Genomic DNA, 21,713 nt, shown 5'->3' on the forward strand with positions numbered 1-21,713 from the left:
TTTATTGCATTGTAGCATGCATGAGTGGCGTAGGATAGGGGTAAATATACGAAGTAAATAAATACTCTCTGCCAAACACCGTGTGGCAGCGAACCTAATACGGATATAGGAGTAGGCATTGTACAAAGCTTCGTCTTGCCGACTGCAGCTTTGCTGTTTTCCCTTTATTCAAATGGCTCTAAGTACTATGAGACTTAACATCTGAGGTCATCAGTCCCCTAGGCTTAGAACTACTTAAACCTAACTAACCTAAGGACATGACAAATACCCATGCCCGTGGCAGGATTCGAACCTGCGACCGTGGCAGCAGTGCAGTTCCGGACTGAAGCGCCTAGAACCGCTCGGCTACATCGGCCGGCTTTCCCTTTATGACCAACTTCTGTTCCCCATTTCGTCTGAAATGTCCTATGTTTCCTCTGTTATTTGATATGCTCCCACCGATGTTATGTTCTTTCTTCTGTCCTCACTGATCATCATTTATTTACTATCTTTTCGGTATATGTACCACGTGAACTTCAGTACTTTATACCTGAAAGTTATTCTCTCTGTCATTCCCGCTTCTTGATTATTATTTCTTTCCAAACTAAAATTTTGTTTCCATTATCCGAGCTATTGTTCCAGTCTTTTAAATAAATACTAGAATATTTGCACCGGTAATTTCTAAAAGGCTTCATATGCACTGAGTTTATTTTCGGTAGAAACGCAAAAATGTGTTTTAAAATCAAGCCTTTTGTTTACATCAATAGTGAACATCACAGAAAATATTTTATATCAGCATCAGTTTTTACATTCTATAGGAAGTAAGTTAGAAGCTTCCGATTTCTGTGATTTCCTTTAACAGTAGCTTCAGAGATCGGCTTTTTTTGTAGCGAATAATTAAAGACTTTTTCAAAAGATATGTAGACACAAGACTATTAGAAAAACAATTGTAATGTGTTTACAATCAGATGATATACAACTAACGTGTATTACTGCAGTCTGGATGAATGAGAATATTTTTGGCTTCCTGTTTCAACTCCGACCGTCGGAGAGAGTCCTCTACCTGTAGAAGAACAGAAATAGGCGTAAATAACGGCAAATCACTTCCACAAAAAATGTGAGAAAGAGCCTTTTAGAATGAAGCATTATTTTCTTTCGTTAATCTGAGTCACTCATTCTGAAAAGCTGTTAAAAAAATAAAATGCAATTACCTCCGACAAACTCTTTAGACACTAATAAACTTCTTCAATACTTTTCATTCACTTCTTGGTTGTATTACACGTGTAATTATTTTTCTTTTTTCTGTAGTCTCTAGTTTGTTCGGTTTGTAATTAATCGTTAAGCATTGTATCAGATATAAGTATTATCATCTAACCGATGTTGTATCGTATCAAAGTTTTTTATGCCTGTATATAGAATTAATATAATGGACGTCACATTCCTACTATGTGTTGGTTATTTATCTGAACGTGATTTCATGTTCACGCAGAATCAAAGTTAAGTGATCACAGCTGACTCAATCTTTACTAAGGACAACGAAATGTGACCACGTTAGCGGACGCGAAATCCTTTTGCTTAAAATTATAGTCGTGAAACAGCTGAAATTGTTTTAACAAGATCATTAGAGACGGAGGCAAAAGTAGGGGAGGGAACCACGAGTGGCCTTATCAAAGGAACCACCCTGCGATTAACCGAAATTCGTTTAGGTAACTTTCTTTAACGAATTCTTCTTTTTGTGGGTACTAAACTTTATAAGCTGGTAACCAAGTAAGGACTCACCGAGTGTAGGATTGGTCCATAAATCGGTCCAGTTCTCGTCACTTCTTCGAGTAACTGGCCTTCTCTGAAAAGTGAACTAGAATGAAACTGCGATGCTCCTAACGCTTCAAACAAAACTATTTATCAAATATGAGCAATTTCACTTAATTATCACAAAAATGTGGTGGTGGTGTGGTCTTCAGTCCAGAAACTGGTTTGATGCAGCTCTCCATGCTACTCTATCCTGTGCAAGCTTCTTCATCTCCCAGTACCTACTGCAACCTACATCCTTCTGAATCTGCTTAGTGTATTGATCTCTTGGTCTCCCTCTACAATTTTTACCCTCCACACTGCCCTCCAATACTAAATTGGTGATCCCTTGATGCTTGATGATATGCCCTACCAACCGATCCCTTCTTCTAGTCAAGTCGTGCCACAAACTTCTTTTCTCTCCAATTCTATTCAATACCTCCTCATTAGTAATGTGATCTACCCATCTAATCTCCAGCAAAAATGTAGGAGGAGTCAAATAGTATGCTTCAGTCCCACCTACGAATTAACGAGGAAGTTGCAACGTTGTGAAAAGATAATACTTCTTTATTCTCAAACCTTCAAAAATGCTGACAGTGGGGTAGATCTCCAGAATTACTTGATGATCACGTAGAAACGAATTTTGATAGTGTAAACATCATGTAAGTAAATATTATCGCCATAATCTATTGTTAAATGACTAACTGAAACTGAACTAGCGATCGTATCGATATTGTCGGAAAACAGGTTCATCGCTTTAAATTATCGCCTAGTAATTTAACAAATGATCAGCTCACTATTCACCTTTGTTATACCTTATGCTTCATTTCACACACTATTTAGTGTTTCCAAATAAATTAGGTATCGTCATTGATCTACTCCAGCTAAACCCAACTGAAACTGTGACAAATGAAAATTGAGAAACTGGCAATGGAAGGTCCTATGTCAGGTATGAATCATATTCAGTGAACTAGAGATTTGTGATGAATGCTATGTTAGTTGCAACAAAGAAACTGGAGATCAAATGAAGAATATCGAGCAAGTATAAGATTCTGGAATTTCGTTTATATTTTCGGTACAATACATAAAAAGGCCATATATCAGGTTCGAGACACTTCTGTAAGTTTCAAAGATATTTTTAGCGCAAGCGTACATGTCATGAACAAATTTATAAGTAAGAAAACAGGAGAGAAGTAATCACCACGGTGTTGCGAATTTTTCATTTGTCATTGATACAGGCTACACAAACTCTGCACAATCGTTTATTCGATATGGATGCCGCTTACAGTCATACGATCTTACTTGAAAACGGATGGAGACTTCAGTTTGAGATAGAACTCGGTATGAACAATAATCTAGGCTCACCTGAACACATACAGCGCGTACCGCAGTTTAGTGCTATAATGATCTGCAAACAGTACCGTCATTTACAGAGAGATGACATTTTTTAAGAACGACCGAGTTAGTTGCCTCAGTGTAAGACGCTGAACTGGCATTTGAGAGATGGCAGTTCAAATCCTCATTCGGTCATCTAGATATAGATCTTCGGGTGTTTCCCTTAATGTGTAAAGCAAGCTCGAGAATTGTTCCTTTGAAAAGGAAGAGTCGAATTCGTTTACATCCTTCCCAAAACAAAGTTTGTGCTCCGTCTCTAATGACCTCCTCGTCAACGGGACTTTAAATCCTGATCTTCCTTACAACTTTCGTACAACCTGTTACGCCTTTTTTTTATTTTGTGCGAAACATCAGTCGTTTGTGTAGCGACTACCAGTTATCTCTTAAACTAAGCAACTGCAATGTTACACGAATGAGTAAACGGCAGTTTTAGAACAGCAACAGCTGTAATTCCTAGATCGTGTAATTCAATGGTATTTCGATCGTTACAAGAAATAAAAGCGGCTTGACCGTATTCATACTGCAACCTGTAAGACTAAAGCCAGATTGTTGTGAGCCATCGACAAATAATCGTTTGCCTAGGATTCATGTATGAATATGAAAATAGAAAAAAGTTCATAGAAGAACTCCTGTCTAAGCAAATCGTTGCATATCCCCTGCAGTTGATTTAAGCGGTATAATATCTCATCTTCCAGTTGTGGTTCTTTCTATTTTCGTTTCTCGGTAAGTCTATTACCTCTTCATTATATGTGTTGTATCACATACCTCTTTGTCTTCCTTTCTTCCTTCCTCTCTGGCTTTTATTGATACCAGGACCCACAGTCTCAATTTATTTGCCAGTAATTTATTCATACTGTTCTTCTTTTCACAAAGAAATTTCTGTTTTACCTGTTACTGTTTTCACTGCTGATACCATAATCATTTCGGAGTACTGGATTCCATACTAATATAAGACCTCTTATAAAACGTGTGTCATAATGAAAATACTGTAAAAGATGAAGATTCCCTGTTAGATTTAAGAGAAGGTCTTACTCCTCCAATCTTCCAAGAATGAATAAATAATAACAAACAGAACCATGCATCTCTTCGTAGAATCCTTCTCTCTCTCTCTCTCTCTCTCTGTCTCTCTATCGCTCGCATTCTTCCGCTAGCCGTAATTTGTCAGACTCGCATAGAGGCGAACTATTTCAAGAGTTCTGTAAAAATCTTCTTGTGGGTGAGGACACTTGCGACAAATATCCATTTTTTTTAATTTATTGTGTTATCGATAGTGAAGATAAACGATTTCAGATCATTTAGTCCACTTACGACTCGGTGGGCTGGTGTTTATCCCGAAGACTTGTTTGACGCAACTGTCAACCCTAGTTTACCCTGTGCAAGCCTCATCATCTCTGTGTAATTACTGCAACCTACATCTATTTCAACTTGTTTAGTGTATTCACGACTGCCGGCCTCTGTGGTCGAGAGGTTCTAGGCGCTTCAGTCCGGAACCACGTGGCTGCTACGGTTGCGGGTTCGAATCCTGCCACGGGCATGGTTGTGTGTGATGTCCTTACGTTAGTTAGGTTTAAGTAGTTCTAAGTCTAGGGCACCGATGACCTCAGACGTTAAGTCCCATAGTGCTTAGAGCCATTTGAACCATTTTTATTCACGACTTTATACCCTTATACAATTAGTACCCCCCCGCTCCCCACCCACCCATCGTACCATCTATTACAAAATTAACTATAGCTTGATACCTTAGTGAGAATTCTGTCTACCTGTCCCTATTCTTAGTCATGTTGTGCCAGTAAACATTTTTCTCCCCGATTCCATTCAGTATCTTTTAATTAGTTATCAGATTTATCCATGTAATATACAGAAATTTCTATAGCATCATATTTGAAAAAATTGTACTCTTTTCTTAACTGTTTATCTTGCACGTTTCACTTCCGTGTGAGACTACACACTAGACAAATACCTCTAGAAATGATTTCCTCACATTTAAACTTATATTCAACGTTAACATGTAGCTCTTTCTTGCTGTTGGCAGTTTACATGTTATATCCTCTCTATTTCTGGCGTCATCGGGTAATTCGCCGCCTTGTCTACTACTTTCAGCTTCTCATTTTCTGCTGTACCGGGTGATCAAAAAGTCAATATAAATTTGAAAACTGAATAAATCACGGAATAGTGTAGATAGAGACGTACAAATTGACACACATGCTCGGAATGACATTGGGTTTTATTAGAACCAAAAAAATACAAACGTTCAAAAAACGTCCGACAGATGGCGCTTCATCTGATCAGAATAGCAATAATTAGCATAACAAAGTAAGACAAAGCAAAGATGATGTTATTTACAGGAAATGCTCAATATGTCCACCATCATTCCTCAACAATAGCTGTAGTCGAGGAATAATGTTGTGAACAGCACTGTAAAGCATGTTCCGAGTTATTGTGAGGCATTGGCGTCGGATGTTGTCTTTCAGCATCGCTTGAGATGTCGGTCGATCACGATACACTTGCGACTTCAGGTAACCCCAAAGCCAACAATCGCACGGACTGAGGTCTGGGGACCTGGGAGGCCAAGCATGACGAAAGTGGCGGTTGAGCACACCATCATCACCAAACGAAGCGCGCAAGAGACCTTTCACGCGTCTAGCAGTACTTTTTTTTGTTCTAATAAAACCCCATGTCATTCCAAGCATGTGTGTCAGTTTTTACATCTATATCTACATTATGCCGTGGTTTATTAAGTTTTCAAATTTATACTGACCTTTTGTTCACCCGGTAATTCTTCCATTGTCACCTGACTCAATGCGACCACACTCCACTACATTATTATTTTATTTTTACTGATATTCCTTTGATAATATCTCTTCAAGAACCTATCCATTCCGTTCAACTGATGTTCCAAATCCTTTTCCGTCTCTGACGGAGTTACATTGTTGTTGGTAAGCCTTACAATTTTAATTTCACTTTCTGAACTTAAATTTCTTTCAAATTTCTGCTGTGTTATCTTTATCGCTTGCTACACGTACAGAAAGAATAACAAAGGAGATTAAGATAAGTGTATTAGTTGGCTTGAATTCTAAATCGGTAATAGTGCTGAATGCGAGCACACGTGACGGACGCGCTGTTGCTGCTGAGGTAGCACTGTGCCGGTTGATTCATTTTTCAGAATACCAGCAGAGCATTATTGAGGCAAACTTACTGCCTGCAAGAGATCAAGCAACCACTGGAAACGTAATACTGATTACAGTCACAATTGCGATGGAATACAATTGATTACCTGTTTAGGTCGCTGGAGGCCATCATTAGATCTACAAAAACTACACAAAAATGACAAATATGCAGAAACCGTGAAGGTTTCTTACTGTAAGATTAAATATGTAGAATCGTTTGAGACGTGAGTACTTTTTAGCTTGGGCTAAGCTTAACACGGCAACGTAACTGTACATGGAAAGGGGTTGGAGGGGGTGAGGGGGAGGGGTGAAGGGGGGAGGGGGGAATGAGGACCTTGGAGGAAACAGACAAAATAGACAAAAAGTTACCGACTAATTGAACAATAAAGTCATGAATCACAAAAATCTGAAGTCTAAAAACTGAGACGTTTTCATTTTCAAACTTGTGTTCGATAACATATTGCATTTAAATTATTTTTAAATTTTTTTCAAAGATGTAGATTAGAGTACCTTTTTGTGATTGTTGTCTTACTGTTTAGCTAGTCACCCTTTAGGAAAAATGTGCTTACCTTAACGCACACTTGTGAGTGTACTTTCATGTGCCTAACCCTCGCAATCTACCGCCCCACTCTACTAGTGCTGCAGCTTATTCGTAATGCTTGTCTTTAGGGATATCCATCGCGCCTCCCCCACCTCCTTACTACCAGTATTTTAATTTTGAGACAGTTATACACGGCAACGAAGGTCCCGTGTTAGTCTGTAACAAAGTTGAAAGTGTCTAGTTTTTATATATACACGGTGATTCAAAATAACTTTTACAAACTTCTGGGACATGTTCCTTACACTAAAACAAGGAACGCAGCTCGTATAATGTCCGAAAATCTGTCGTTTTATAGTAATTAATAAAAAATTACTGTCAGCGGCTTTCCAGGGGCATCCCAAATTTAATGAGAAGACTCTCGAGAACTCACTAAAAGATGTCCCCGTGCAAGTAAGAAGACACATGTCTGGTATCTACTGATCTACTGTGACTGAGGAGTGGGTGGAGGAGGACAAGTTCCATGGTCTGCTGCTCTTTCTTCCGACATCAAGGTCAAACTTTTGTATATTAAACTATGGGGGCGGGGGGTGGGGGGGGTGGGGGAGCAGGGCGTACCATCAACAATTTACTTATGCAGTAGACAAAAATGATGCAGAAATTCGTGGAAACCTGCGGAACAATTTTCCACCGCCAGCCAGCATTTGAAAGGCTGCGAAAGACTATGATCCGACGAACACAAGTTTGTGTGTAAGCAAGAGGAAGACATTTTGAACATTTATTGTGAGTTTACAAGTTGATGACACGACCAAGTTGACGATGTGTAACTGATGTGTTCAGTGCGAAGTTTCATTGAAAACTAAGCATTTTTAGGCGTGTTATTTTATGATACTTTTATTGTTTTGCTGTAAGGTGCCTGGCCCCAAGGTTTGTAAATATATTTTTTGATCACCCAGTGTGGCATAAGCGATTTGATGCATTTAATTATACAGCAGGATGCCCTGGAGATTTCTGTATATTTGCGATTTCTTACAGATTTGAAGCTGACCGCTATTGGCTGTGACCAGTGGTCAGCTGTATTTAAACGCAACTGTGACTGTGGTAAATACTGAGTTTTAAGCACAACATTAATTGCGTGATGAGACGTGGGAACACGGCCCCCCTCCCAGGGGCTACGCCTGGCGGGGCGGTGGCGGGGGCGGGGGCGGGGGTGGCTCGGCCGCAGCTGTCAGGAGCGCAGTGGAGAGGTGGAGAGGTGTAAGGCGAGCCTGCCAGCCTTCTCACATGTCACTCACGTGCGGCCCGCCGCTACCGCCATTTATTCAACTCGCCGGCTTGAATGGGGAAACTGTGACTACGCGACCGGCGGCCGGAATTTATTAGCACTGCCCGGGGTTTCAGATATATCACCCACGACCGCTGCGTGTCCAGTTTCCATTAGGCGGAAAAGCGCCAACGCAATTAACGGATACAGTGACACAGAATGACTTTAAAAAAAGGCACCGAGGCAGGTTCACTTTGTGGCGAGAAAACTCAGGCCGGCCGGGTTGTTCGTCAGGGCTGCGCTATCGCAGGCACAAAGGTTAATGGGAAAGAAACGCTTCGTTTTTTTTTATTTGTTTCTTTTCCTTCTTAGTCTCTGTGCAGTGTTGTTGTGTATTGTTTAGTTACAGATTGCAGTGGGGTGGTAACTTACTGGTAGATGTATTTCACCCATAAATGAGCAGAGATAAAAAGCTCGTGACTCAGATGTCTGGCAGAAGTCCAGTGTGTTCGCGGAGAACACTGCACAGTACGTTCACGTGCGCGCGACACCGGGAAGATCGTGAGGCGTCTGTTTTACAAGACCGTTGACAGCTACCACAGTGACGCCATGAATTTCAGCTGAATCCTCCTTTGAGTGATCTGCGCATGTGGTAAAATGGTTCTGACGCGTGACTCTGAGATACTGGTCTCTGAAGACCTTACCGCATTGCAGAATGCTTCTTCATAACCTGATAAAGGCTGTTTTCATTTATACGCTACTTTTCGGGGTTCCATACCAAGATCTACACATTCTGATGAACCAAAATATTATGGACACCGGTTTAGTAGCATTTTTGTCCATATTTGGAGCGCAATACAGTAGCGATTCTGTGTAGCGTGGATTCGAAAAGTAGTTGGTAGGTCTCAAGAGGTGCGTAGCACCAGATGGCTATACACGGATCATTCAAGTTACAGGCTTAGGTTCGCTGGCGCGGAGCCGGCGCCCCCTGATGTCCCAATGTATTTCATCTGGTTCAAACCAAGCTAACTTCGTGGGCGAGACATCAACGTGAGTCCACTGTCATGTTCCTCAAACCACTGTAACACGATTCTTGCCTTGTGGCATGGAAAGTTATCATGTTGGAAGATGACAGCGCAGTCTGGGTAAAGATCAAGTATGTAGGGAGGTAGATGGTCCGGAATAATGTTCAGGAACTCACAGCTGCCGTGTTGCCTTTGACTATTACTGCAGGCTCCAACGAAGTCCGGCGAACGTCTTTAACGGCATAATACTGTCCCTAGCGGCCTGCGCCCGTCGCGCGGTACACGTTTCGACCAGCCTATCGCTTGTATGATGATGTATCGCACATGACCATCGACCTGGTGTAAGAGAATCGTGATGCGAAACGTGTCTATTGACCTGCAGTCTAATCCAGATGAACCGGCACCTACTATAATTATATTCGACGATATCGTTGAATCAAAATGGAAACATGTGTGCGTTGTCTGTTGCGGAGTCCCAGGCTCAGCAGTGCGCGCTGAACGATGTTGACCAGATCACTTGTGCCTGTATCAGCGTTGCACTCTATCTTCACGTCTGCCACAGATCGGCGTCTGTCCTACTTTACAGAGAGGGCAAGCCTCCACATTCTGTTTTGAGTGAAGATCATTGCCGCCCGCTCGCGGTTCCACCATTATTCAACCACTTGCCATAGACGCTCACGACAGTAGCACTTGACCAGCCAACCAGAGCCACCATTTCCGTGATGCTCGTTCCAGCGCCTGGCCATAATGATCTGACTTGTGTCAAAGTCGCTAACGTCAGTGGATTTCGCCATTTGCAGCCCGTATCGTCGTTAAAATGATTCCCTTTTCATCTCGGCTCCGCTTGTGTGCATTTCTTACAGCAGCGCAGCGCCAACTGGTGGCATTCAGTCTCGCGGTCAGCTCAGTAGTAATATGAGAGGAGAAAAAGATTTTGTGTGTACGTGTGTGTGGGTGATAAACTCATCAATCAACGAAAGTAAATAATAACAATCTCTCAGAATATGATATTTTGATCATGAGGCAATATTTGGTATCACTTAACATGATTGAAATGTGAAAAAAGAGTGAGCACCCGCTGTAGCACATGTAATATCATTTGCATACAACGAGCAGTAATTCGGAGCGCACAAGATTTGTGTTACTGTTAATGACGTAACCTTACAGTTCGATGAGACGGGAATATCATCGCTCTCGAATAGCTGCATTCATAGTGACAGTGATCAGGAGAAGAAAACAGCGAACAGTGCATCGCGGACGGTACATTGTACAAATATAACTGATTTCCTTTCCTCTTCCATTCGCGTACTGCGCAGGGGAAAATTTCAGTCCATAATCCTCTGCACATGTCCAAATATCTCTTATATTATTCCCATGATCCCTATGCGAGAAATAGATTTTGGCAACGTCTTCCTCGAATACGGGTTTTGTTACCTAATAGGACTTCGCGAGAACTATAAGGAATGGCAAGGATTCCTATTTAAATTTGCCGAGTATATCTAGTACACTTTTTACAGGCTATACCGAGCGCGTCTCTAAATTCGTTCGATGTTTTTTGTTATATATTTGATAAAAATTCTTAACAGACGATTTCTGCGTCGTTTGATTTTTTTTTCTGCCGCTTGTTATCACGTTTTACTAGCATTACCACAGTCACATTCCAATTCTGCTACCATACTGCATAATCGAAACTTGTGGTGGGGATTACATAGAGTGCAGAAAATAAATTTTGATAATGTCAGATGAGAGTAGGGGGCGTCGAATCGAGCGGAATTTTTGGAATAACCCCGGGTCAGCAACACGCTGTTGTGGAGCTGCCGCCACAAAATGGCAACCAATCGGCGACGAGAGTGCGGAATTCAACATCCGTGAAGTGCTAGTTGTAATGAGTTTTGTGGCCCCAACAATCATTCCCAACACATCAGGAATTTTCGAGAGGGTTAGCCCATTATTTGTCGAAGAAATCAACATTGTAGTGATGTTGTAGTCTGGAATTACGAGCATTTATTGTATGAAATGGTATTTTGAAAGTATGTGCTCAAAATTCAATTTTTGTTTCCATTTTCATCAGTATGTTAGTTTGCATTGACTGAGTTATAGCTCACTGTACAACATGAAATTAAAACACATGACCTTTAGATATAATTTATGCCGGCCGCGGTGGTCTAGCGGTTCTAGGCGCGCAGTCCGGAACCGCGCGACTGCTACGGGCGCAGGTTCGAATTCTGCCTCGGGCATGGATGTGTGTGATGTCCTTAGGTTAGTTAGGTTTAAGTAGTTCTAAGTTCTATGGGACTGATGACCACAGATGTTAAGTCGCATAGTGCTCAGAGCCATTTGAACCATTTGAACCATATAATTTAAATACTTAACATCTTACAACAACACATGTCGACTACTCTACTGCTGCGCTGGTACTGTAGTGCAGCTTATTATTGTGACATGTTAAAGGAATTAAGGTATTCCTGGCGGAGCTGATTTAGGAGTAACAGTAAAACTTTACCCAAATAACAGAGAAATTGGGCCCAACGTAACCAACCGCGAATATGAACTTTTAAGTACATCCAGCTTTGAGTGTTTAGCTGAAACTAGTACCTTCAACTACTTTAAGCGGTATCTACGCGTTTTTTCATATCAAGCAGTAGCTAGGGAAAGTTAAGTTAAATGCACACACTTTCGTGTCCTCGTTGATGTTCGGCTTTCTTTTTCGAATTTTGAGCCGCAGTTTGACAACAATGAATATACGAGCGTTGTTCATCTGGCAGCTTTTGCTGGATTCCACGTGCCGCATGTTTTAAAAGTATCAGAATTTCTTTCTGCACCGTGTGTGCCTATTCCCAACTGTTTCTGGTGCGGTTTCCAGTTTGATACCTGCGGCGCACCAAAGAGGGAACTCTATTGCAATTATCTTCAAGTTTCCATCACACTTGCTGAACCAGTCGACTTTCTACCGTATACTAGTTGTTTTTCCAACAAACTGGCGTGATTGTTCTTTTATGCTGTGAACATTTGCGTGACGGAGATTCACTGAAAAGGGGTAATCTAGGCGCCACACATTCGGAAGCATTACTCTTCTTACTTGAAGCTGCTGTCAAAATTCTGTAGCACAAAGGATTCTCAAAAGAAACAGGCGTGATATTTCTTCTCCAAGCGAGCTGAATTTCAAACTAGTGGAGTCATTCAACGCTTACTCAGCCAAGACTGTTTTCCCACCTCTCCTACCCCGTATTGCTGCTCATGTTTACTGTTTCAAATATTAATGGATCTTACTACCTTCCAAAGTAAATTTTTTGTGTGCGGTGTTCAACGAACTCTTTTCGCAGTAATGAGTTTCTGTTGTCTTTCTGTTAACCGAAGCTACGAGCTGATCTTCTTCATAGTTTAATACATCGTCTGCACTCGTATGTCGTGCTGGCGGAAAATGCTACCGAACTTGTGAGTCTGCCACAGATTGTATGGTAGATAGATCTTTCGTGTTATTTGCTCTTATAAAGTGTCACGTCGCAAGGGCAGTACATTTGGTGATGCTTCTGTTATCCCTAGCAGAGAAATATATTATATTATAATAAAGTTTTCTTAGCAGGACTGTCTGCATTATCGATTTCATTCACGTCTCTTTCCTCAAACAATTCACTGTGCTGGAAACAACAAATATGTGCACTGCAATATATGTCCTCTGAATTTCCCGTGGTGTGAGACACATAAAAAGTAGCTTTCTCTGTTTAACATTCACTAAACTCTTCGCAGAACATAGCAGAGGGAGATGACAAGTTATACAGAACAGGCTGTGCTACTGAAGAAATGCATGGAAAGAAAGTTCAGAGAATAAAGTAAATAATCATTGGTTATACCTGCAATAAAGTTCAAAATAAAAAGCGTATGGCGAGTAATGTGATTTAGCTGTGTGAGACATTGGTTGCAGTGGTAAGTCCGGAAACCCAAAGTTTACTGTTCCATTTGATCAGAACTTTACATTAATTAGACAGAAAAATTCTGGTTTTCATTCCTTAAAAAAGCTACTTTCGCATATTCTTCTCTGGATGTTTCTCACCAAATAAGCGTCTCAAAGTTATGAACTCGAAACATGTAATCAATGTTCATAAGTCTAATTTAACTTCTAGGAATTTAAACTAAGAAATTGTTAACAAAAAGGAGCAGAGCACTGTGTTCTGCCATTTAACAGGCTAACAAACCGATTCATTTGTGTTCCTGGTTTTCGTTTGTACATATTATTTATTTAACCTTATCAGCTTTAGACCATCATACCATTCCTTATATCGGACAAGGATTTCACACAAATAAGGGGTGATCAAAAAGTTTCCGTTCAGTGGCCACACTAACCCTTGCTTACATGTCGGTGCTTATATACCGGCATCTGAGTCGCACTGGGTTGAATATACCCTGCAGCAATGCACTCAAACGGAAACTTCACGATAGCCTCTTATAAAATACTTTTCTACATCGCAGTTACTCAAGAATTAAAAAGAGTTTTGGTATGGGAAGTAATGATAAAACTGTATTATTAGCAGTACTACTACAACCACTGCTATATAGGGTGGCTCTCCTAAGAGACGTGAGGCGCATTTTATCTGGTATTTTGGCACATACTTGCAATTTCGTTTGTGCAATGTGTAACTGGAGCCAGCTCAAACAAATGGTGCTCCTCACGTCTTTCACGCGACGTCCAGATTCAACTGAAAGCGTAAGTTTGTTCCCTTTACAAACAAAGCTATTTTTAAAGACTAATTTTACGTGACAATTCGATAGAGAGGTCCTAAATTCGTCTAGTGTGATATTCTTTTCATCGATATCTACTAACAGGAACAGTAAAACAGGAAAGATAATCAATACTCCTGCAGTTGCTGATTGTGCTGTCGCTGCTTAAGTACTGGTTATTCTTCGCGTTTTACTGCTTCTGTTGATAAATATCGATAAAATGAATATCGCAGTAGAGTAATTTTAGACCTCTCTATCAAATGAGCACATAAAATGCCGCTTTAAAGACCATTTTGTTTGAGGCTTCGCATGATCGGTGTTTGTTTGGGCCGACTCGAGCAATACACTGCAATAATGAAATTGTTAATAACTGCCGAAACACTACAGAAAATGCACCTGACGACGTTAAGGAGGGACACACGTATGTGCGTGTGTGTGAGTGTGTGCGTGCGTGCACGCGCGCGCGCGAGCGTGTATGTGTGTGTGTGTGTGTGTGTGTGTGTGTCTTTGTGTGTAATATATGATGTCTTCACTTTTTATAGTAAATAATAATATAATACAACTGTTCAGACTGACTAGAGATCAAAGAATTCATTGTACCTAAAGAAACTCGGTGTACAACCACTTAAACGTTCATCTACGTCCACATCAATGTTTATATGTATACATTGAAGATCAGCAGTTCCTGAAGGATGGTAAAGATTTCTCGCGCTATTGCTGGGATGTAACGCGTAGGTAATGCCTGCTTCTACGCTGCTGTATCACTCTACAAGTTTTTTTTCCTTTAGTGTGCGTCATATAGGTTTCCGCAGTGTAGCTCAGGTTTCCTCGTTGTAAATTGGTTCTTCAAAATCCGTAATCGGATTTCCGTGAAATGATCGACATTTCCTTCAGTCTTCTTCCGTTCCAGATTTTTAAAATTTCTATAAGGTTCCTCAAAAAAGAAGACCTTCTTGTGACATAAGTGATGTCTTTAATTTTCTTTCTTTTTATACGCTCGATAATGTGTATTAGCCTAACGTCTTTCGGGTCCTACACGCTCTTACTCTATTTCAGTGTATGTCGTACAAATTTATTGTAAGAGGTTTCTTTCGTGGACCGAGTGCTGGTCCCATATATCGTACCAGTGAACATAAAGCTTCCACTTTCTGTAAATACTGCAGAAATTGTGTGACGATTCCCGCATTTGTACGCAATCACTAGGCCCAGCTTTGTTTCAAATATACTTAATGCTCTAGTCAGAGGCTGCTAAATAAGTTTCTGGCATCTGTGTTTCACCTCCCTCTCAGACTTTTTTAAGGATGCTATAATTGCCATTGTTGCACTTTTTATTTAGAAGAAGCGGAGTGCTCATTACCCTCTAAAATCTGGCAGTTACATATGACGTTCCATTTCGATTTATGGTTACAGGATCCAAAAGCCTATAAACGTTTACACGATATCACTATTGATTCACGATAATGTTCCTCTGTTAACATCACTTCCACTGGTACTGACAGTGGCGTTCTGAAGTTCTAATTACGTTCCGGAAGGTTACTGTTTTGTGGGATCAGTGCACTTCAAATCGCTGTCAAGCTGTCCTCGTTTCAGCAGCTTCCTTGAATCACTTATGAAAAATATGATTCCTTTGAAAGGGACACGACTTCCTTGTTTCCTAAACGATCAAACTTAGGCACTATCTTTAATGAATTCTTCGTCGACGGAATTTTTAACTCTAATATACCTTTCTAAAATTATACAATCGTCTGTTATATATTCTCATTTTCAGATTTTTAGATGTCTCAAAGTTATTGTCAATAAGAATAAATATATCTGCACACAAAATATATCTTAAGTATCCAGTCGTTCCTTGGATCCTTTCTGTCACCTCTGCCAATGAGTTTTTTAAAACTATTTCTCATGGCAGTTACAGCGGCTCTCTTATGAAATGGCTCTGAGCACTATGGGACTCAACTGCCGAGGTCATTAGTCCCCTAGAACTTAGAACTAGTTAAACCTAACTAACCTAAGGACATCACAAACATCCATGCCCGAGGCAGGATTCGAACCTGCGACCGTAGCGGTCTTGCGGTTCCAGACTGCAGCGCCTTTAACCGCACGGCCACTTCGGCCGGCACTCTCTTAAGAAAGAAACCAAAACAATGAAACTAAATAAAAACTTTATTATAAAGTCCACCTACCTTGTTTTCAATAGCATATTTTATTCATCATTGTACCTTTCGAAGCACAGCTCCACCGTCAGTGCTTCAGTTAGCTAGGTTTAAAAAAAATTCAGAAACTTTCCAGCTGCACCGTATTGCAGAGTCCTTGTTAAACTTTAGTCTCCCATATAATTACGTGAAACCGTTCTACAATGCGCCGCATACGCTGATTCTCTAAATCTCTTCAATAGATGTACAGATAAACTGCCACAAGTCGGGTATTACTTAATTCATTACTAGTTTCGCGAGCGTCTTCAGAAAATTATCTTAGTGGCGCATCCAACTCACACCACTTCGTGTTGACGATTGTGCTGAACGTAGCTTTAAACCTGTAACGGGTTACCATTAGGGCAATGAATACATGAAGATGTTCGCGTCAGATGTGAGAAAATAAGAATAAATCAAATAATACGGGGACTGGAGCGGTTTCTCTGTACAAAAATTCTTAAAGGCCACTGTATCCCTTGCAGGCGATGCCTGCGTTTGCTATTCTTTCTCAATGGGATATGCGAGAAGTTCTGTTCTTCCCATCCTGAATTTGCATCTAAGCTCTGATTCTTATTAAACCGCCAGGTGACAGAATAGCAGCAGGCACCTCAGCTGCTTCGACCTGACCTCTTAATCCGATCTCGTGGGGTTTCCAAATACTTGAATAGTACTTAAGAATAGGCGCCCAAATTCCTATACGTGATTCCCTATGTAGGTGTAGTAAAATTCGGCCGGCCGGAGTGGCCGAGCGGTTCTAGGCGCTACAGTCTGGAACCGCGCGACCGCTACGGTCGCAGGTTCGCATCCCGCCTCGGGCATGGATGTGTGTGATGTCCTTAGGTTAGGTAGCTTTAAGTAGTTCTAAGTTATAGGGGACTGATGACCTCAGTAGTTAAGTCCCATAGTGCTCAGAGCCTACTAAACTTCTCCACAAGTCTCCGGATAAACCGTATTTAACCATTCGCTTTCCTAAAATCCTATAACATGTAATGGAGAACTAGTTACTGCCTGATGAGAAAGTTCATCAAAGTTAACCGCAGCTCCTCCTACATAATATCGTAAGTTTTTCAGAGAGATCATCTGAATGTTTTGACGTAAGTGACAGCCTGTCTACTCTGGTGGCTCATTGGAGAGTAATTGTATTGAGTTTGATTTTCTACTCTCATTTATTTTTTATCTGTAGTACACTGCAAATATCGACGATATGACCTGTGTATCTCGTTTGGAAACAAACTTGTACCATTCACTCACGGTACTTTCTAATGGCAACAATGTGCACACTTTCCTCTCTGCCGTCAACATGTCTCGGGTTCGTTTGTAAGAACTAATTTTATGGGTGAAGTTCAGTTCACCACGTAGAAACCGCAAGCCACTGACAGTGCACACCGGAAGAGTGCAACGCACCAACAGTAGCGAATTTGTGTCCTGTTCATCCGCTCAGAGAGCGGTGGGAAAATTCCTGTAAGCCGCCTTCGTAGTCGAAGGCGATAACGTACGCCTGTGTGTTGGCACTCGACTCGGAAGGAAGCCGGTTGTAATCCCGGCGGTGGATAAGATTTTCTGTGGCATTGTCTGGCCGACAAGAAGAGGAGAGGTCGTGACATGAAGTTTCTCATTACTAATATTTGAGCCGACTTTCTGGATTAAATTCCAAACCGCTCCCTTGCCTTTCATGAAGTGAGGACATGTGTCACCGCTGGCGGTGGTCCGTCTGTCGGATAGGGACGTTGAGCTCGGCGGCCTAATTACTGCTTTCCGAGAGGAGTAGGATATGTGCCAGCACCGGATTTCACACTCTCCCTCCCTAAATCACTAACAACACAAACCCAAGACAAAACAGTGCAAGCTCTCATCACAGTCATCCACACGACACAGTTACACACTCGAAACTTCAAAAGAGGTCGCAGTAAGGCAACGATAAATCGCGTCCACTAGGACATTGCCAAGGGCGGCTGTACAGGATTCCTGCGTCTACTACCACTGCGCTCATTTCCTGAGTGTGGCACTATTTATTTCTTATATCTCTGTAAGTACCAGAGCCCCACTTAACTTATCTTCATGAAACTTACGCATTTTGTATCTTGCTGGATGCAGTGTCTTCCTTGAATGCCGGTTCTCTAAATTTACCCAACAGGGTTTCACAAAAACGGGGTCGCCTTTCCCCCAAAGAATCCGATCTGAATTTGCAAAACATCTCAGTTACAATTTTGTATGGCCTATACACCGATCCGTTTCGATCATAGAAGTACGTTTATGAGTTAGGGCCATTTCTGCTATCATGCCTGCTTGCTAAGGATTCTAAACGTTGGAGCAGTATTCTACAATTGATCGCACTACGGTCTTATATGCGATAAACTTTACATGTGCACTGCATTTTCCCAGTACCGTACTAACAGATTTAAGCATTCTACTCACCTTCCCCATTACAGAACCTGTATATTTGTCCCATTTGGCCGAGCGGTTATAGGGGCTACAGTCTGGAACTGCGCGACCGCTACGGTCGCAGGTTGGAATCCTGCCTCGGGCGTGGATGTGTGTGATGTCCTTAGGTTAGTCAGGTTTAAGTAGTTCTAAGTTCTAGGGGACTGATGACCTCAGAAGTTAAGTCCCATAGTGCTCAGAGCCATTTGAACCATTTTTTTGTCCCATTTGATATCGCTTCTTGCTATTGTGCATAAATATTTGCACCAGGGGACATGCTCCAGATGTTCCCCACTAACCGTGTAATCGGTTACAGGCTGAGCAGCGATTGTGGTTTCGAGTAGTATTTAAGTGTACATGTAACTGCTAGTGTGCTGTGGTGATACGGTGAGGTGACACTAGTGCATGTGTGGGCAGATGTGGCAAGACATCGAGACGGTGATCCTGGGCGTGGGCGTGGGCGCGCCGCTGGCCGACTGCTACGCGCCTGCGGGAGCGGCGGAGGCGGGCCGCGACCAGCAGGTGCCGGTGGTGTCCCCGGGCGCGCTCTACGCCAGCCCGTCGCCCACCGACGACGACGCCGCCAAGCCGGACACCGCTTCTTTCTACTTCCCGCCTGCCGCCCCCGCGTCCGGCAAGGTGAAGCTGGAGGCGGCTCACCACCATCACCACCACCACCACCACCACCAGGAGGCCGCGACCGCGTACCACCGGCCCGTGGCCGCCTTCCCCTACTCGACGCCGACGTCCTCGTCGTCGGGGACGGGCCCCGGGCAGCACTTCCCGCAGCCGGCGGCCTATCCGGGCCAGTACGGTGCGCCCGCCCCCACAGCAGCCTCCGCGGCCGTGCCCTCGGGCCACGTGCCCTTCGGCCAGATTTCGCCTCCCGCTACGCCGGAGAACTGCCCCGGCTTCTACCTGCACCACCACCACGCGCCAGCCGCCGGCTACGGTGACGTGTATCACCACGGCCGGCACCCTCACCCGCACCCACACTTCAAGATCCTGACGCCGCCGTCATCGCCGCACCTGCCCTTCCTGGGCCGGCAGCCCCTGGCGCCGCCCCCGCCGCCCCCGCCGCCGGTCCAGCCGCCCGCGCCGACCGCACCCGGCAGCGCCGTTCCCAAGCCGCGGCGCCGACGCAACTGGAGCCGGCGCAAGGTGATCGTGCACACGTGCTCGCACCCGGGTTGCGGCAAGACGTACACCAAGTCATCGCACCTGAAGGCGCACCTGCGCACGCACACGGGTGAGAAGCCGTACCAGTGCGGCTGGAAGGGCTGCGGCTGGAAGTTCGCGCGCTCCGACGAGCTAACGCGCCACTACCGCAAGCACACGGGCGACCGGCCCTTCCAGTGCCGCCTGTGCGAGCGCGCCTTCTCGCGCTCCGACCACCTGTCGCTGCACATGAAGAGGCATATGACCATGTAGTCGCCGCCGCCGCTCTCGTCGTTAGTGACAAACTAGTCAGCAAGGCCAGAATTTCTTTCATATAAATACTGTACATATCTGCACTACAAATTGAAGTACCCGGACGGTCGAGTCAAATAGAAAAGTCGAACACGTGTCGTAAATACCTAAAAACACGACATGCCCTGTTGTTTTCATAATAAAGCTGAAAACCTAAGGCGATCGTTATTTTTTCGAAAAAGAATCGTATTAGGTCCACTGTGCTGTACACAATGTTTGCGAGGTAAGAAACGTGAAACTGGTTTCTGTTTGAAAGAGTGATGTTGCTTAGTCATAAGTGACTGGACTCGTATTTGGTGGGACATCGGGTCGAGTCCTCATCTGGCCATTCTGATTTAGATTTCCCGTGGTTCTCTTAAATCGCTCAAAGCAAATGCTACGATGATTCCTTTGAAAAGAACAAGATGGTTTCCTTTCTCATTTTTCCCCTATCCTCCTTCCTGTGTTCCGTCTCAAATGAACCCATCGTTGACAGTAATATAAACTAGAATCTTTCTTCCTTCCTTCGTCTCGTACTAACTGCTTATATGAACTATTTGTAAAACATTCTAGTAAAGTAAAAGCAAGCCCAGTTCCAGAACATTTTTCCACTCAAGCGGCCTGTGATAACCCATCCTTCCTCTCCCCTTTGTAAGTCGTTCATTTCTACTCGTTTTAGGTGTCGTTATTAAATGTGATACCCATCGTATACAGATCTTACAATTGGGCGTCACTCTCATCTTGGCGCTCCAAGCGGCCTCTTGTGCTGCCCGGGCCCTAAACTGGATCTGAGTACAATGGTCAATTTCCAGAAGTGCTGGTTTCCAAGAATTCCTTTATACTTGAAAGTAAAAATTATCCTGAGCCATGCCTCGAGCAAAATTAAGAAAAATGGCAATTTTCGGGACTTCTGACGTCTAACCTCGGCACAGGCACTCAGCGGCCAGTCGGCATCGTGCATTCCTCTGGAACTGACAGCGGAGTTAGGTTCCTCTTTTTTATTTCACCCAGTAATGCTACATGTTATTTGGAAGTTTAGTTAAATAAATAAGACGCTTTTCTAAGCACCATCAGCTTATTAGTTTACTCTTGCCAGTGGAAACAAAAGGTAGCGAGGGAGAGACGGAAACTTTTCAGCACAGAAGACATTATTTAATTTAATAAATACAGCGAATTTCCATTTGACTCGGCTTCCATATTCGTGAATAGTGTTCGGATGACGTCCATACGCCAGAAGTGCATGATCGATTACCTAGACTGTAAGAGTTGGTATCAGACTGCTATTAGGACACATCCTCTGGTGTACAGAACGTGTATTCTTGCTTAAGATATTTATATTGAGACACATACTAAGGTAATAAAATGTACACGACTGTGTCCGTTACCAAACCGACATAACAGTTGTTTGTAAAATAGTCGCTAGTTGTTATTGAAATATGTCATCAGTGAAATTTTACGATTTTTTTCTTCATAAGGACGTCAATCGCTATCTTGTAAGTGCCATTTTATTCATGTGTTAAGTATAATGTAAATACATGTAAAGAAGTTACATTTTCATGGAGTTGTTTGCAATGCATGTTGAGTACAATTTGTAATTTACTATATCGTTCCAGGAATATGATAAAATATGAGTGTTGCGAAGACAGTTGTGTTAAATGTTTAAATACAAATATAACATCAATTGTGATATACTTCTGTTCCTTGCAATCATTTACATATCAGAATCTTTACATTTTAACACTGAATGAATGGATTTCTTTGCATATTTCCGAAAAGAAAGAA

At 42.6% G+C, this 21,713-nt stretch overlaps 1 protein-coding gene across 2 annotated transcripts in view; it reads left to right on the plus strand.

Annotated features, from left to right (window-relative positions):
* Positions 1–21,511, plus strand: part of LOC126469573 (Krueppel-like factor 2) — a 33,995-nt gene extending 12,484 nt beyond the window's left edge. For both annotated transcript variants that reach the window (XM_050096690.1, XM_050096691.1), the window contains one exon: positions 18,900–21,511. In XM_050096690.1, coding sequence (XP_049952647.1) covers positions 18,900–19,913 — 1,014 coding nt within the window. In that variant the 3' untranslated portion in view covers positions 19,914–21,511. The remainder of the gene's footprint in view (positions 1–18,899) is intronic.
* Positions 21,512–21,713: the final 202 nt, after the last annotated feature.

Source organism: Schistocerca serialis, chromosome 3 (assembly GCF_023864345.2).
Source record: "Schistocerca serialis cubense isolate TAMUIC-IGC-003099 chromosome 3, iqSchSeri2.2, whole genome shotgun sequence".
Lineage (NCBI taxonomy): Eukaryota > Metazoa > Arthropoda > Insecta > Orthoptera > Acrididae > Schistocerca > Schistocerca serialis.